General features: G+C 45.6%; 1 protein-coding gene across 1 annotated transcript in view; it reads left to right on the top strand.

The window, feature by feature from the left end:
* The first annotated feature begins 1,869 nt into the window (after positions 1-1,869).
* LOC144756000 (uncharacterized) overlaps positions 1,870-15,992 on the top strand; it is a 79,741-nt gene continuing 65,618 nt past the window's right edge. The window contains exon 1 of the mRNA XM_078645474.1: positions 1,870-2,370. Coding sequence (XP_078501600.1) covers positions 1,948-2,370 — 423 coding nt within the window. The 5' untranslated portion in view covers positions 1,870-1,947. The remainder of the gene's footprint in view (positions 2,371-15,992) is intronic.

The raw sequence follows: 15,992 nt of genomic DNA, 5'->3' as shown, positions 1-15,992 counted from the left end.
TCCCAGCCCGCCTCTTTGTCAGGGGCTCCCGATCGAGCTCGGCAGCAGCCAGTGGAGCGACCTGAGTCTGGCGCGCTTAGACCACTCGGTTATCGACGATGCGCCCGCAATACCTTACTTTCTCTTTCTATATCCTGGTACGCTTGCTACGCCTCGAAATAGCCCTGGGCTGTTCCCACAACGCCGAGAAATGCCCCGCGCAAACTCGCTCGGTCCTCCTCCTCCTCTCGTTGCAGTAATCTGAGAAACGAAAGAAAAATTATTTAGCCCCTCGCAGAGGGGGCACGGAGTGAGCCTGGGGAGCGCGGGTGCAAGAAGGCGCCTCCTGCGCTCCCCAGGCCTTTTAAACCCTTCAGGCCACCCCCCCCCTCCTCGACCCGGAAGCAATCTTACTGCTTCCGGGTCGACGGAAGGGGCCTGCACCAATCGGTGGTGGGGCGCCTCCAGCCACGTCACGTTGACGCGACAAACAAGGGGGGAAGCGCCCACCACCGAGGGTATGGGTGGAGGGGGGAACAGGGCCCCGCCATATGTGCGTCGGGCCGAGCGGCCCCCCCTTTCCTTTCATAGCCTTACGTTTTTAATCATATTTCTCTGAGCCTCTAAACATCAAAAGGTCAATGAGTTCTGCTAGACTTACCAATTTCAAAAGTACCCTTTGCCCGAAGGTAGGCAGAGGTGGCAGAGGTGAAAGAGGGAAATTAATGAATAACGAGGCAAAACAGCGGTGCTTCCTCCAAAGGATAAATTAAAGATTCATTTATTTATTTATTTCCTTTGTTCGTCCAATGCTTGATCTGTGCCGATTCATCGTCACTTTTGTAGATTTTTCAATGAAGCCTGTGAATCGCTTGAACTATCAGTGGCAGTAAGTAAACGCACGGACTTTCTGTATGTTGTACAATGTTGCAGCTGGGCTGCAACCCAAATACTGGAAGCGTGAAATGCAATATATAACAAAACGTTCAGTGAATGCTGCTTTCATGCCAAGGGCCTTGTGTGTCACAACATTCAAGTACGCCTTGCGCAATATTCAGAGCTCTGTGTTTACTGTCCTCTTACATAGTTGTGATTTAAGCAAACAGCGGCGGTGCAGGCGTGGGTGACCCCTGGCTGCGGAGACAGACACAGAATGAATGCTTCTGCCGTTGTAGTTACCATGTTGTGTCTGTCTGCTACAGCCGAAAGCACCTTTCCGTTCATGGGGCATCTGAAAGGAGGTTTCGTTGCGAAAGCCTGCTAGGTGTTAGGGTGTGGGTACAACACCACCTTCTTCCTACACACTGCATGTGCCTCTTGGTAGACAACTGTACCCAGTCCTGCAGTGGCGTCAAAATGCACTTTATTGTGGAGAGATAGCTGCCGAATCTTCAGATTGCTTATGTGCATATTAATAGTTTCATTTCCACAGTACTTGCGTCAAATCATACAAGTGGCTCACTACAGTTACTGTTTAACATATTTAAGGCAGTAAGATCTGGGGTAGGTTTTGATGTGTTTCAATATTTCATCACTGCACTTTCACAATTGCTTTATAAACCTTCCTTACTCAAATGTGGCTTTAAAATGCACCATTTTCAAGTTTTCGCCCAAAACATGAAATAACACTTATACCCAACCTTTACGATCACCACTTTCAAAGGTCACCAGCCGCCACTGCTTATTGGTAAGTAATTAATTCCGTGTTCTGATAATCTTACAGTGTTTCCTTTGTTGAACATGTTATGTTATCATTTCATGTCTGTTATTTTACAGCCCTGGAAAGTTGTTGATTGGAAATCGTGCTGGCGAGAGCAATCTTCAAAGTCAGCTAATTCAACCACGTTTTGCACTTTCACTTTCGATTGAATAAATATCAACGGTCACGTTTCCCTGGCGAGATAAAACACCAGAAGGTCTTGCCTGCGGCACCAGCATCATCTCACCGTCTTGCTAGGAAAACGAGGAATGTCTCGCAATAAGAAATTCTTTGAGGCATGGAAGTCAGTGTTTCCAGTTTTAAAAGTGTCGGTGATGACGTTGATCCTGTTTGTGTTCGAGGAGTTGATGGAAGTGGAATTCACGTGCCCGGCGGACCGGCGATGGAAGCGTTTCTACAGCCTGGCGTTCTTCTGTTTTCCCGCCTGTTTCTGGTTCCTCCTGAGCTTGCTTCTGCAGCAGAGCTCCTTCACCGTGTGTCGTTTCAAAGGCTGTCAGTGTTCGCTCTGCTGCTCGGTGCTTGGAAAGGCGGTTCTCCCATCATTCACCTGGGCCATAATTCTACTTTTCGACGGGAGATACCTAGACTGTTTGGCAAATTCGTACATGAATAATACTTCTACCATGGTGAAGGGTGGACAGCCTCCGACAGAGACATATTTGCTGTCACAGGTACGCAAGATGTTCGTGGTACTGCTGGAAATGTTAATAAATTGTTTTAAAAAGACTAAGTCAAAAAGATTCTATGAGATCATTTGAAGGAGCAAACCTTTCACGTTTTTCAATTTTTTTTGTGTGCATTCTGGGCCTTCTAATCTTGTTTGTTCCATTTTAACATAAGAACTTTGGGGCAGACTTACAAGCCCCTTGCGACACATTTACGCCGCCATTGCATCACTTCTGTGACGCAGCGGTGGCGTAAATCATGCGCCATGTTGTGCCGTATTTACAACGTGACGCGTCACATTGTAAACCCCTGCGCGTGTCAGGTTTCATGTGGGCGTTCCAGTGCAGGGTAGGCGTTCCCTCGCAGGCACGCCTCGTAAAAGTGACGCATTGAAATTAACAAGATTTCACGGAGTCACTTTTACGGCCATGCTGCGTCAAAACCCTGCGCCTGCTTGAAGCAGGCGTAAGGATTGACACAGCATGATAGGCATAGGGCGCCCCCGAGCCTTTCTGGAGCTGCATCACGCTTGCGACGCGACCCCAGCAATGCGCCGCATTTACGCCGGGGGATGCGGCACGTATCTGCCCATCCATGCGCCACGGTGGCGGCGCATCAGTGGTGGAGCATGGATGGGCAGATGCATCGCAACTCTTCTGGCGCATCCCTGCGGATTAGCAGAGATGCGCCAGAAGTTGTAAATCTACTCCTATAAGTCTTACAATGTAAAGTAGAAACATGTACTGGATGAGCCACGCATGGCCTGGCAAACCTGACAGCTTTAAAATAAATGTTTTTCTCAGCATGACTACTATCTGGTTATGTCCCAGTATAGCGCTGTGTTTTTCCAGTGTCTAATCTGCAACATGGCTAGGGCTTCACACTGCGACCAAGGGACTTGTAGTCTGGTTTTATAACTGATGAAAAGACTACAAAACTCCAAATACAAAGGAAAAAGTGGACAGCCAGCACAGATTGGAGGATGGCTGGAGGGGGGGGAAATAAAATATTTGCAATAAACTTACCTTATTGCCGCTGCTGGGCATGTTCTCCATGCAGGCTGGAATGTAACTGATCAAAGGACTACAAAACTCCTATGCAAAGGAAATAATGGACGGCCAGCAAGGATGGGTGTGGCAGGATATAAAATAGTTTCTTAAAACTTACCTTATCGGCGCTGCGTCTCTCCAGTCTCTCCTCCTCGTCCCTCTGTACAGCCGGAGCAAGTACTAGGAAGCTCCTGTGCTCCCCTGACCAATCACAGTGCTGCAAAGCAGTGTTGTGTTTGGTCTGAGCGCTGTGGTTCGGCATTCCGACGTGGACTGGGGGCCTGGGAATGTTCTCCACGCAGGCTGTAATGCAACCTATTTGGAAATCATGCAAAGTGTGCATGACTGTTTGGACGGCCCGAGAGGGCAAAGCACTCCTCCCCCGCCCTGCTCTGGGAGCAGAGCAGCCCCGCCCACCCCGGCTGCCTCGCAAAGCAGCTGGAACAAATAAAATGATCATAACATTCAGTTATTATCATTTTATTTTTCCTTTGCTTACAATGCCTAAAAGCAGTGGGGCAATGCTCCTCCGCCTAAGCGTAGAAGCCGACACTGCTAGAATAGCTAGAATTGGGTAAATTGAGAGTTTGGTAAGTATTTCCTGATTCAAATAGTATTTAGTAGGGCCCAGCCCCTTTATGATCTAGTTGATACTTTGGTACCTTTACATGATGTACTATCATAGCTCTCAAATTGCCCATGAGCAAGGCACAAGCAACCCTGCCAAGTTTCCCAAGTCCATGCGCGATGTGCTACTCCAGTTCAGGTTTTTTCTTTGAATTCTAGGACTTGTAGTGTAGTTTGTTCCATTAAGAAATAGGACGACTAGAAGTCCCAGCATTCAAAAGAAAAAATGCACACTGAAGTAGCATATCACACATGGACTTGGGAAACTTGAGTGCTATACACAAGTTGGTTTTGGTGGTGGGTGAGGTGTCACCTTATGCCCCAGACCTGCAGCTGCTTGCATTTACAAAAAGCTCTTCCTACTAGCAGAATCTCATTTATTTGTGAGAGAAGTCAGTTTTTGTTATCTTTGAATCTCTTAATTGACAAGGAATAATGAACTTCACAACAATAACCATTCTGTGACTTACTGATCTTCAAATGTGAATTCACCTTTGTGCTTTGAAGCTGAATAAAGAACATCAGTAGGAAACAAAATGCATTAGCAGCAGGTTTGGCTATTTAAAAAAAAACGACAGAAGTATATGTTATTTACTCTTTGAAAGCATTTAAAAAATGTGTTACCAAATTACACAGGTTTTCTTTTGAAGCAGTGCCACTTTCAGTCACCTCTGACCTCAAATACATTCTGTTATGTAAAACAAGCTTTGGCAAACCCAATAGGACTCTCCTGTGAGAACTATTGACTTTGCCACATCCATGCTGTACAGTTGTGGCGATGCTTTGCAGTATGGCTAAAACTAATTTAAAGAAGTACTATGACAATGCCAGTGCTAATGCGCTTTAAAAAACAAAGTCCATTAGCGCTGGATACATCATGCTACTTTTTAGGTCGAGGACCTAAAGGCTGCGCTTGCGCAGTCTGGGGTCGGACAATTAATGTCCGTTAGTAGCGCTTAGGAACCTGCCTCCCTGCCCTGTCTCTCCTCCATTGGCTGGCTTCCTCAACGGAGGCCAGCCATTGGAGGAGAGATGCGTCACTCCGATTTAGCCCCGTCTTTTTCAGATTTGGGGGCGTAAGTTTTGCTGTTCTTTAGACAGTGACGTTGTCTGTCACTCAAAACAGCAAAACCACGTCCCCGAATACGAAAATTCGGAAGCTGGCGGGTGCCATTTTTTCTCGTCTGCGGTGAGGTGAGGATCGATCGTCTTTCTGCTCTCTGGGGCCGCGGCCTTGTGCCCTTCCCGATACAGTAAGTGCAGCCTGAGCCAATCATTAATCACGACTTGCAGGGGGCCGGGATTAAATCCGGAAATGCGGGTACTTTTTTCCCGTTACTTGTTATGTACTGCTCTTGAAGTCTTACTCTAGTAAAGATCACTGCGATCACTCTTTCCCTCTCTGGATGTCCGCTCCCGCTCCCCCTTCTTCCCTCTCCTTACCGGGGTCATTGAGGGGGACTTTGCATGATCCAGCTCTTCTCTGCCGTTGCCTCTGCCCAATCTCAGAACCAAAGGCTGCAGGGGCTAGCAATGAGCTTCTGCCCCCTTGGAAGCCGACTCTTGCTGCTACAAGCCGGCTTCTGGTGATCTGTAGCGCAGCCTCTGCCCAGTTTCCGCCCTGCGGTGCCCCATCACTGCCGCTGCCACCGCGTCCCGAAACTCTAGACTCTGCGCTGGTGAAAAGGAGGAAGAAGAACGTAGAATCCTCCCGCACCGCACCTCCCCCGAGGCCGTCCACTCCAAATGCTCCAAATACCGGTAAAGTCACACCCGTAGGCCGGGAAAGTCTTGGATTTCCGCTTAGAGTTAGGAGAGAGTCCGCGACCGCTCTAGCTAGCGGCCGCCATGTTCTCCAGTGACTGCAACAGGCATCCTTTCCTGTGCAAGAGTCCAATCCTGTTTTCATGGCTTGATGTTGCCTCTTTTTTGAGATTTAATGCACTTCTGTCTCAGGGTATCTCGTTGTCCTCTGTGCCACCAATTGTTGTGCTTGCTATTTACTCTCAATGGTCATTTGTTCCGCATTAACGACCCCATTTCTTTTCAATGCATTCCCCCGCCTGCCCAGCATTGCCCGGCCGTTTCTCAGTATTGTTCACCCTCAGAAATGCCTGCGCGCGACGAGGCCGGAGTTGGGCTGTGTCGCAGCTCGCATTGATTTTATGTTTGTGATAGAGCACCTCGCCATTCTATTAACTCGCTGCCGAGGATGTGAGCATGTCGCCTGTACTCGGGAAATCAGTTGTAATTCAGTGTATTTGCAGCAAGAGTGGACCGGGCAGCTATAAATCTGGGTTTACTCAATTGCTGGGTTTCATACCCAGCTGTTGTTTTGGCAGTGAGCCAGCCGTGTGACTTGGACTGTGATGCAGAGAAATACGTATAAAGTGATGGATGGAATGCTTGAATTAATCTGAGCCTCTGGTAATTATTCGGATGCTAGTCCGTCCTCTGTTTTGGGGCCACTGTGCTCCTCTGTACAGAGATCAGCCATATGCAAATCAGATACTGCCATGCTCCAATAGAAACTGTCTAGCCTGAACTGTCATGCCAGGTCATCTTTGGATAGGAACACTGGCTTCCCCAGATCGGTTTATGCTTTTTTAAAAGATGGGCCTTTCAATCCCAAAATTGGTAGAAAGAGAGTCATGATTGGGGTGCGGTGTGCCCTTACGCCCCCAGGCTCTGGTGCAGTTGCATATGCTGCACGGACAGCTGCTATGCTCCCCTGTTTTCATTTGCCATCACAGTGCATGGACAACAAATGGATCTTTACCATGAATTCTGAAACGTTAATGTTGAAAACAATATTGTGAGGTTGAATAAAATTGCCACATCAGTTTTTGAATAATGAAACTATTGGTGGAAATACTGCTGCATACAAATACTTTAAAATAATGCAAAGGCAATGATGTAGTAAGTGTGGCATGGACCCTACTGCAAGGAAAGTAGCTATGCATTGTACACAGTTTGGATAGAAATAAGACAGACATAATGGGGGTTCAGTGCGCATCCCTGATATCACTGGGGAACCTCAGAGCGCTGTTGCATCTGTGGCACTAATGATCGTATGCCCCTGTGCCCACTACAGCCTCACTCTTCCTGTCACATGTTATTTGCATTTGGGGCCTTGGACGTTGTTGATGTATCTAGCCTATTCCTGTGTAGACAACTAGAAGAATGTCAAAACAATGGGATTGACGGACAGTGCTTTCTAGACAACTGTTTTTGGATAATAAAAGCACATAAGCAAGTGAACAAATATTAAAAATATCCTCCATATCCGTTATTATGCACAGGCTCATGTTAGGTTTCATCCTAGCTGCTGGTTCTGTGGTGTCCTCTAGCTCCCGCATGGATTATTGTCCTTTCCATGCTTGGCCAGAAGCATCCTGGGAAGAGTGCTCCAGAGCAACATCACCTTTCAGTGGCAAGCCCTCCACATTTACGAGCTTAAAGAGCTGGGTTTCTCAGAGACCCATTTGTTCTGGCCAGTTGCTGTTTCCCAAGAGCGGTGCTAATTGGCACCCCTTGCTAATACAGATCACAATGACTGGTCCTTTATGTTCAACCATTAATTAATGGCGTTTGTACCCGACCATAAAACAAAATTGAGCCTATAAAAAAAGATTCAATCCAGCTTCACAGTGTGTTCTCTCTCTCTCTCTAATAAGGGCTTGGCCATTAAAGAAGTGGCCACATCACCTGTTAATTACTTATGTCTCATTGCTTCTCCGCCACTGGGCGGAATGCCTTCCCATGATGGGCTTTATCAACTTTGGCGACTCCTCTCTATGAATCTGTCCAGGAGCAGAGGGCTAAATTCTGATCCCTACACAAACAGGCGGAAGCATAATTATGAAGATTTATTTCACCCTTGATAAAGTTCATCTGTACAGTTAGGCAGGTGTATCCTGATGAAATTCACTGGGATAAAACATGGGTAAAAACTCTGATACATGTGGAAATTGGTGTGGTAAGCACTTACATAAGCGTTAATTCCCCCTATTGTGAGTGCTAACTTGGAACAGGAGGTATTTACAGTGCCCGTTAAATATCACACCACAGGGTATTAGTATTTACCAGATGCAGTAACACCTACTTTGTTGAATTTTCTGAATAAGTATAACACCCACCAGATACCTCAGAGATGCGTAAAGGGAGAGAGTAAAGGATAAACTAGAACCCAAATAAGCAGATGACACCCCGGCCCAATGTCTTTCCCTGGAAAATACCTAAAGAAATTGACGGAAAAGTGCACTCCACATCAAGGAAGTGATTTGCCACTTTCTGAGAAAGTAATACGGGGCCTGATGTTCTCCCATTATGTGTCTTTGAGAAAATATGTTAGTACATATAGACCTCGGACCTACAGTAATATAGTAGCCTCTGTGTATTTTTCAACGGTGCAATTTCTGTAAGAGCCAGGAGTTATCAAAAGATCATCTTGAAGAGAACACTGAAGGAGGGACATGAGAGCTGTTAGGGTGCCAAATAAGTTTTGGTTGTTAAATTACTGACCAAGCATTGTTTGTTAAGCATTTTTCTTTTGATTTGATATTTTGAAAGTTACTTTGTATTCAATTGTGCTCTCGTTTTGCATGTTTGGACAACAGTAGTACAGCCCAGTGCAACCTTCCCCATGGAAACTGATATTGCTGCAGATAGAAACCTGGGGCTGCTTATAGGACCTACCCCTACTTTTTTACTATTGATAAAGAAATCACAGGTGAACAATAATACGGGGAATATTTAATAGGAAGAGACCTATTGACATTTACCATTTTCCCGTGCCACTTGCTCACCTATTGCCATTGTAAATGACAATACCATTTATTTTATTTTTTTTGTTTGTTTATTAAAATGTCATGAGCAATGCCAATAGCTCTACCTTTAATAATGCTGAGACCATTGCATTGTAAATGCTTGTTATTATTATTTTTAGTCATGCTGCACAGCAACCATGCTGCTATAAAGCGTGGCCATAAATCATTGCCAAAGTCGGCCACAGTAAAACATACCTACAGATGACAAGAGGTACAACAAGGCAGCAGGGAAGAAGAAAAAAGTAAAACTAGTGCCTCAATTGTAGCGCTATCAGCAGAAGAAAAGCAATCAAACTAAAGTAATCAGCAATTGGTCCATGTTTCAGTCAAAAGAAGAGGAAATGAAGCCAGCAAGCTCTGTTCAATCAGAAGGCAACAAACAATTGTGACAATGAAGCTAAATATTAAGCAATAGGGCCGGGGGGCTGCAAGCCCCCTGTATACAATATCTTTTGCATGCGAGTGCACATGCCACGTATACGCTGTAGAATGCGAGACCTAACAACAAAAAATGTTCCTTTTGGTTTATTTGTGATTGTGACCTGGTTTTTCTATAACATATGCAGTTGGATTTCAAGTGGCCAATATTATAAGGGCCTGGTGTCACTTCTTGTAACATAATTGGGAATTGCATGTGCTTATTAGTTTCTCCACTATTTTGCTAAGAACTTTTACCCTGCCCATGAGTGAGTCGCTCATCCAGTCCAGTCTTTGCTTGCACTTTTGGGCTTATAGTCACTTTTAAAGTTAGTCTGCATGGATATGAAAAACTTGACAGACGTACTATTATACCACAAGACAGAGGGATTGTGCACAAAGATTCAGAGAAATCCTGCCTTATTAATAATCTAATGCATTCTGGGTATTGTAGTCATTGATCTCTGTTGTGCTAGAAGCAAGACTTCTATCCATTGAACTGGTTAGAGTAACACAGCTGAGAATACAGATTTTTGGATCGAAAGCCGAGGACTGCGAACAGTATGTGTGTGTTGGTATGGAATGAGGTGGCCACACAGGCTGTGGTAGAAGTGGCTGCACACTCCTGTCTACGCCTGCTGTCTTGACACATGGTGCGGCTTACTGCGACTCTCTTATGTTTCTCCTCTCTCCCTATTAAAATCTTCTGAAGCACCAGCATCTACCACCATGCACCATATGGCCTGAGTCTGGCCTAACTCTAGGTTCTCTCCGCCTTTTGCAGCTGTTGCATGGTGATCTGGGGTGCCTGGCCTTGTAGTCTGTATTTACTCTTTAACCCCTTGGGTATGATGAGTGATTTGTTCTTTGGGGCATTAAGCTTGGTCATTCAGTGTCCGAAGGGGAGCAGCCATGGGGGCGCTGAAGCCATCCATGAAAACAGATGCATGCTGAGTGTTTCAAAGACAAACCATTGCTACCCTGAGCCATTGGGCGATAGGAGGACAAAAGCAAACTTATAACACTATGCATGCAACATAATGACACTCACACATCTTTCGTTGGTATATTATGTTGCAAGTTTATTGATTACACAGGTTGGTTAGTGTATGGGAGATCCAGGTATCAGCTGTGAATTCGGAGAACAACTTACAGCCCGGAGCTGTCCTGCACAGCCATGCCAGCAAACCTGTTTATAAAACACATGTGGTCTCACCATACCCCTTCATGACACCACGAGTCGCTGTACTTAAGGAGACATTTTTTTGGGACAAAAGGCTTGTCCTTTCTGGCAGGGGAGCAACACTAAGTAGCTGTCCGCTCTGTGTCACCATGCAGGCTATGTGGCCAGCTTCATTTCTTATACATCTTTTATTATTAGTCTATTGCAGCTTCATAACTTTGAATGTTAAGTATATTGTATGTTTCTGGCAAGCAATATTTCTTATGCAGTAGGCCGTGCACTGCAGTGAGGTGCATGACTTGGTGAGTGCAGAAAACTATTCAGATTCTTATTAAAGTGAATGATAGTTGTTTAATTTAGACTAAATCTCAGGGTCAGTTAGTGTTGCACAGCATATAAAATGTAAATCTGTATTTGTAAAGTGCGAACTACTCACCCTTACGGGTCTCAAGGCGCTGGGGGAAATTAAGTGAGCTATTACCCAGAGTCACATGGGGCTGAGCTGAGCTGCCGCCGGAGATCGAACCGTGAACCCTTTGCTCCGAAGTCAGCTGCCTTGGCCGCTGCACCACACCTCTCCACTCTACAGCATGTGTATCTCTCAATCAATCTGTCTTGCATAACACGACTTGTCACCCCGGGGGGTCTCCGGGCGCTGGGGTTCTTTGAGCCTTGGTCAAAAAGCCATGTCTTGAGCTTCTTCCTAAAGTCTTCCACCAAAGGGGTGGTTCGGTTCGCAGGTGGAGAAGGAAGTCATTCGAGGAATTGGCGGCAAGGACAGAGAAGGAACGACCTCTGCAGCATCTCCGACGGATGAGGGGTATGCGTACCAAGGCAAGAGAGGTGGGGCGGAGTTCCCTGGTAGGTCGGTAGAGCTTCAGGCGGTGGTTGATTTAGGTGGGTTCAAAGTTGTGGAGAGCTTTGAAGGCATGTGTCGAGTTTGAAGAGGCAGCTATTCTGGACAGGGAGCCAGTGCCGGCTTTTGAGGTGGAGGGTGGCACTTGTTCTGGGGAGGTTGAGGATGAGTCTTGATGCGGTGTACTGGACAGTCTGGAGGTGGTTGAGGAATTGTTTGGTGGCTCCAGCGTAGAGTGTGTTGCCGTAGAGAAGGCAGTTGGATACAAGGTCTTGGGTGACTGTTTCCCTGGTGGAGGTGGGGATCAATCTGACGATCTTTCGGAGCATGCGAAGGGTATGACAGCAGGAAGAGGATATGGTATTAAGATGCTGCTTTTTGGTCTGCTGGCTGTCCAGGATGATTCTGAGGTTATGTGCATGGTCGGTGGAGGGTGGTGTGGGCAGAGTTCGATGGGCCACCAGGTGTCGTCTGAGGGAGAGGGTTTGTTCCTGAAGGTGAGCACTTCCGTTTTGTCCGAGTTGAGCTTTAAGAAATTGGGCTTCTTCCAGGTGGCCGCAGAGAGTTTGAGGAGGATGAGTGCTGCTGTCTCACCTTGATCGAGGAGGTGTCTGATTTTGTCTGTTGCTGCGATCTGGGCGGTCTCTGTGCTGTGGTTGGAATCAACCAGATTGTTTTCTTCAAGGTACTCCGGGAGCTGGTGGTTCATGGCTTTCTCCAGGACCTTGGCAGGGAAAGGGAATAGCAAGATAGGGATGGTAATTCTTGAGCTCGGTAGGTTCATGCAGGGTTTCTTTAGAAATGACTGGACCTCTGCATGCTTTCATGCATCGGGGACAGTGGCCATGATGATGGAAGAGTTGAGGATCTCAGTGAGGCTGCTGCTGAATTCTTTCCTTCCCAGGTTGTTTTTGGTAAATATTTTTATACCATTTTGTACTTTATTGATACAATCGATAAAGAGATTCTTTCCTTCCTAAGTAGTAGATGTGGTGTGGGCATAGTAGATTGAATTCATGATGGTGTTGGTGTCTTGTATCGAGAGCTGTTTCCAATCAGTGAGCCCGTGACTGAAGGTGGCATTGGTTGGTGTGGGGAGGTGGTTGAGGTCAGTAGGTTGTGGGTTGAAGTTGATGTCTGCAATCTTATGGGGGAAGTATCCATCCTGTTATGGATACTTACAGTACTTCTTTGTTTTATGTCACATGAGAATAAGGCAACACATCAGCATTTTGACACTAGACTGAATGGCCTGAGTTCTGGCAGTGCCCGCCAGAAGACGACTAAATTGCGGCACACTGAAAGTGTATACAGTATTTTAGTTATGCCCATGCTTACGAAGCAGCATGTATGTTCTATCTGCATCTTGTGAAAGTGAAACAGAAGTTGCACCTGATCAGTTGTGAGTCTGGTACTTGTAGTTTGGAGGACCGATGCACATTGAATAGTTGTCTATTTAAACCCATAGACATGCTTCTACTCACAGGTGATCATATTTTGGGAATTATTGAAGATTCACTGTAGTAAATATGGAAAGATATTCCAGCCATAACATGTCAGGCATACTATGGGGTATGTCATGTGACATCTACTGTTACCCCAATGTGAAGAACATGCAGGGTAAAATAATGCATTGGGACAATGCTGCCCACTGTGCAAATGTGCCTCTATTACTTTTCTTTCTTCCTATAGGAAATACTTTTGCACCATAGAGACACCTCTTTTCCTATTCCCTCAATCATCAGGGCAGACAGGAAGGGGATTATTATAAAACCTCCCTGGCTATCGACAAAAAATGTATATTAGCGGAAAAAAGCAAATATTTCACTCGCAAATTAGAGGACGCGAAAAATTCTAGCAAAGAACTCTTCTCTACAGTTAAAAAACTAATGAAAATTGATAGCTCCTTACAAACAGAAATTAGCTCGGTCTTTTGTAACAATCTGGGCCAGTTTTTTGTAGATAAAGTCTCCGTAGTATATGAGTCCTTCAAGAGGTCAGTAAATCCTATTCACATACTGCCCAACACAGAACCTAAGGATGAAACTTCACCATTTATACGGAACCACTCATTTCACTTTCATCCACCTTCAGCAGAGCAGATTCTCCAGGTGGTTAGGTCAACTAAATCCGGGGGCATTACTGACCCTTGCACGCCTAAGGTGATGCACTCTTTTCCTGATCAACTGAGTGAGAAATTAGGTCTGCTATTCACAGAAATAATTAAATCCGGCCACTTTCCAGAGGCATGGAAAACAGCGTTCAGTGTTGCCGTTATTAAAAAAACCTAGCCTAGACTCACAAGAACCGGGTAATTACAGACCCATTGCAAAAATTCCGTTTCCCGCTAAAGCGTCTCAATTTCTTGTGGAGACAAATGCCTTAGATCACTCGCAATTTGGCTTCCGAGAAGGACATGGAACGGAAACAGCACTGTTGCTGGCAACCGAGGAACTCAGGATTGTACTGGATGCCGGAGGAAAGGCCGCCTTGATCTTATTGGATCTCTCAGCGGCCTTTAATATGGTAAACCATGACACTCTCCTAATCCGTCTAACAGATGCTGGAGTGCACAAGTCGGCTCGAACTCTGTTGGCCTCTTACTTGTCCAACAGGACGTTCACAGTAGAGCGGGAGAGCCTAAATCTAAATCTTTTAACTCTCCATGTGGTGTACCCCAGGGGTCCTCGCTAAGTCCCACTCTATTTAATCTGTACATGGCACCCCTGGTGACAATAATAAGGAACTGCGGCTTCCTGCCGGTCTCCTACGCTGACGACACCCAAATTGTGGTGTCAATCGCAAACAATGCCAAAGAGACGGCAGACAAGTTTATAAACTGCATGGAACAGATTAACCAATGGATGCAGGGCAATTGCCTAAAATTAAATGGAGATAAAAGCGAAGTCATGCTATTGGGGACAGACATGCAAATCTGGTCCCAGGACTGGTGTCCAGATAGCCTAGGCAATCACCCATCCCCAGTTCCCCAGTTAATACGGTAAAAAAACTGGGAGTACTCCTGGACAATAAACTGTCATATGAGGCACAGTCTAACAAAGTAGCATCATCCATCTGGTACATCCTGAAAATGATCAGGAAACTCCTGCCGTTCATTTCCCTTGAATCCAGTAAAACTGTGGTAACAATGCTGGCCTTATCGAGTCGCTGCCTTGCCTTACTCTTTGTGAAAAAGGAGTTCCATGTGTGTTGCTGTGGGCGTTCCCACTCAATACCCATGATCTTTGACACTGCTCCAGATGTACAACAACTCATGAACCAAAACAACCTTGCATCTCTCTCCCTAGAGCAGCCGTAACGAGGAGACATGTTTACATTTCTCCTCGTTTTTTCCCCTTTCCATGTGCGCTGCATTCAGCAGCACACATAGAACAAGGGAAATGCCTCTTGTGATTGTTTTTGTGTAGGAATGTACCCCTTCCTGCACAAAAACAATTGTGCCAACAATACAGACACCATAGCACCATGGTGCAAGGGTGCCTCCTTTGGTGCATAGCTGCTACTTGTGTGCTGGCGCTGGATGAAAGCATAGGAATGCACTGTATCTTGTAAATACGGTGCATTCCTGTCCTTTCGAATTGGCATAGTACTGTGCAGCAAAATGACTTGCAGCACTACCCTATGCCTATTCTTTATAAATATGCCCCTGGTCTAGTTTCTGCCTGTTTTTCTAGAACCGCTTCACATTCCCTGTGGTCCCTGCTAGGCGTGTCTGTTGGTGCTGCAGCAACCAGCCCTTTGGCTCACAGGAGACATGGAGATCAAACTCTGTCATCCTGACCCAAAGGCCTTTGCTTGCTACTCGCGTGATGTGGCAGGTTCATAAAAACAAACATTGGCAAAGCCAATATGTTTTGCATATGGGAACTATTGACAATAAGTTTTAGCCATGAGGAGCAGTGGAAGGATGCAAGTAATGTGCCCATGCTCCTTAGGGAGGGGCCATACCCCCGAAGAGGTAGGAAAGCCCACAGAAGCTGACAAATAAGAAGCAATCAGATGAGAGTGCCAATGAAGCTAACCAATGGTAAGCAATTTGCGGGCACTAAGCCCACGGTAAGCTAACAATGTGTGTCTTAGGTGAAATCTAATCAACTTAACCTGTCATTATTCATTGACTCTCTGTGTCCAAACCTGCTGGGACCTGGAAAAGGAAAGCATCAATGTGAGGACATGAATGAAGACATTAAATAGTTTAACGATTGTAGAGTGTAGAGGCATAAAGTACAGCTTTAGTATGAAACGAGAAACAAAATGTAAGTTAGTTTGTTTTCTGGAAATTATGCCATGATTATACTGCAACAAAAGATGCGTCTTCCATCACCCTATAGAAGCTTGAAAAAGAAACAACAACGTGACAAATTACAGAACTTCAAAATTGCCGAAAATCTTAGCAAAATATATTTTGGATTGTCATAGAGACCCTTGCTGGGCAGCAGTGGTGTGTGCTTGTTTACGTTTAGCCTTGACATCATGAAACCTTTGCAGCTCTTAAGTGCATATCCATTTAAGTGACATGACTGGTGCAACCTGCTTTCTTATGTTTAACAAAAACATTTGTATTTTTTTGGTTTCAAATCTGTTTATTGAATATATGACAGAGAACGAAAATCAAACAGGTTGAAGACATGCATCCCTGTCAAAA

Source organism: Lissotriton helveticus, chromosome 5_1 (genome assembly GCF_964261635.1).
Source record: "Lissotriton helveticus chromosome 5_1, aLisHel1.1, whole genome shotgun sequence".
NCBI lineage: Eukaryota > Metazoa > Chordata > Amphibia > Caudata > Salamandridae > Lissotriton > Lissotriton helveticus.
The sequence above is the reverse complement of the archived record's forward strand: the minus strand, read 5'-3'. Positions and strand labels throughout refer to the sequence as shown.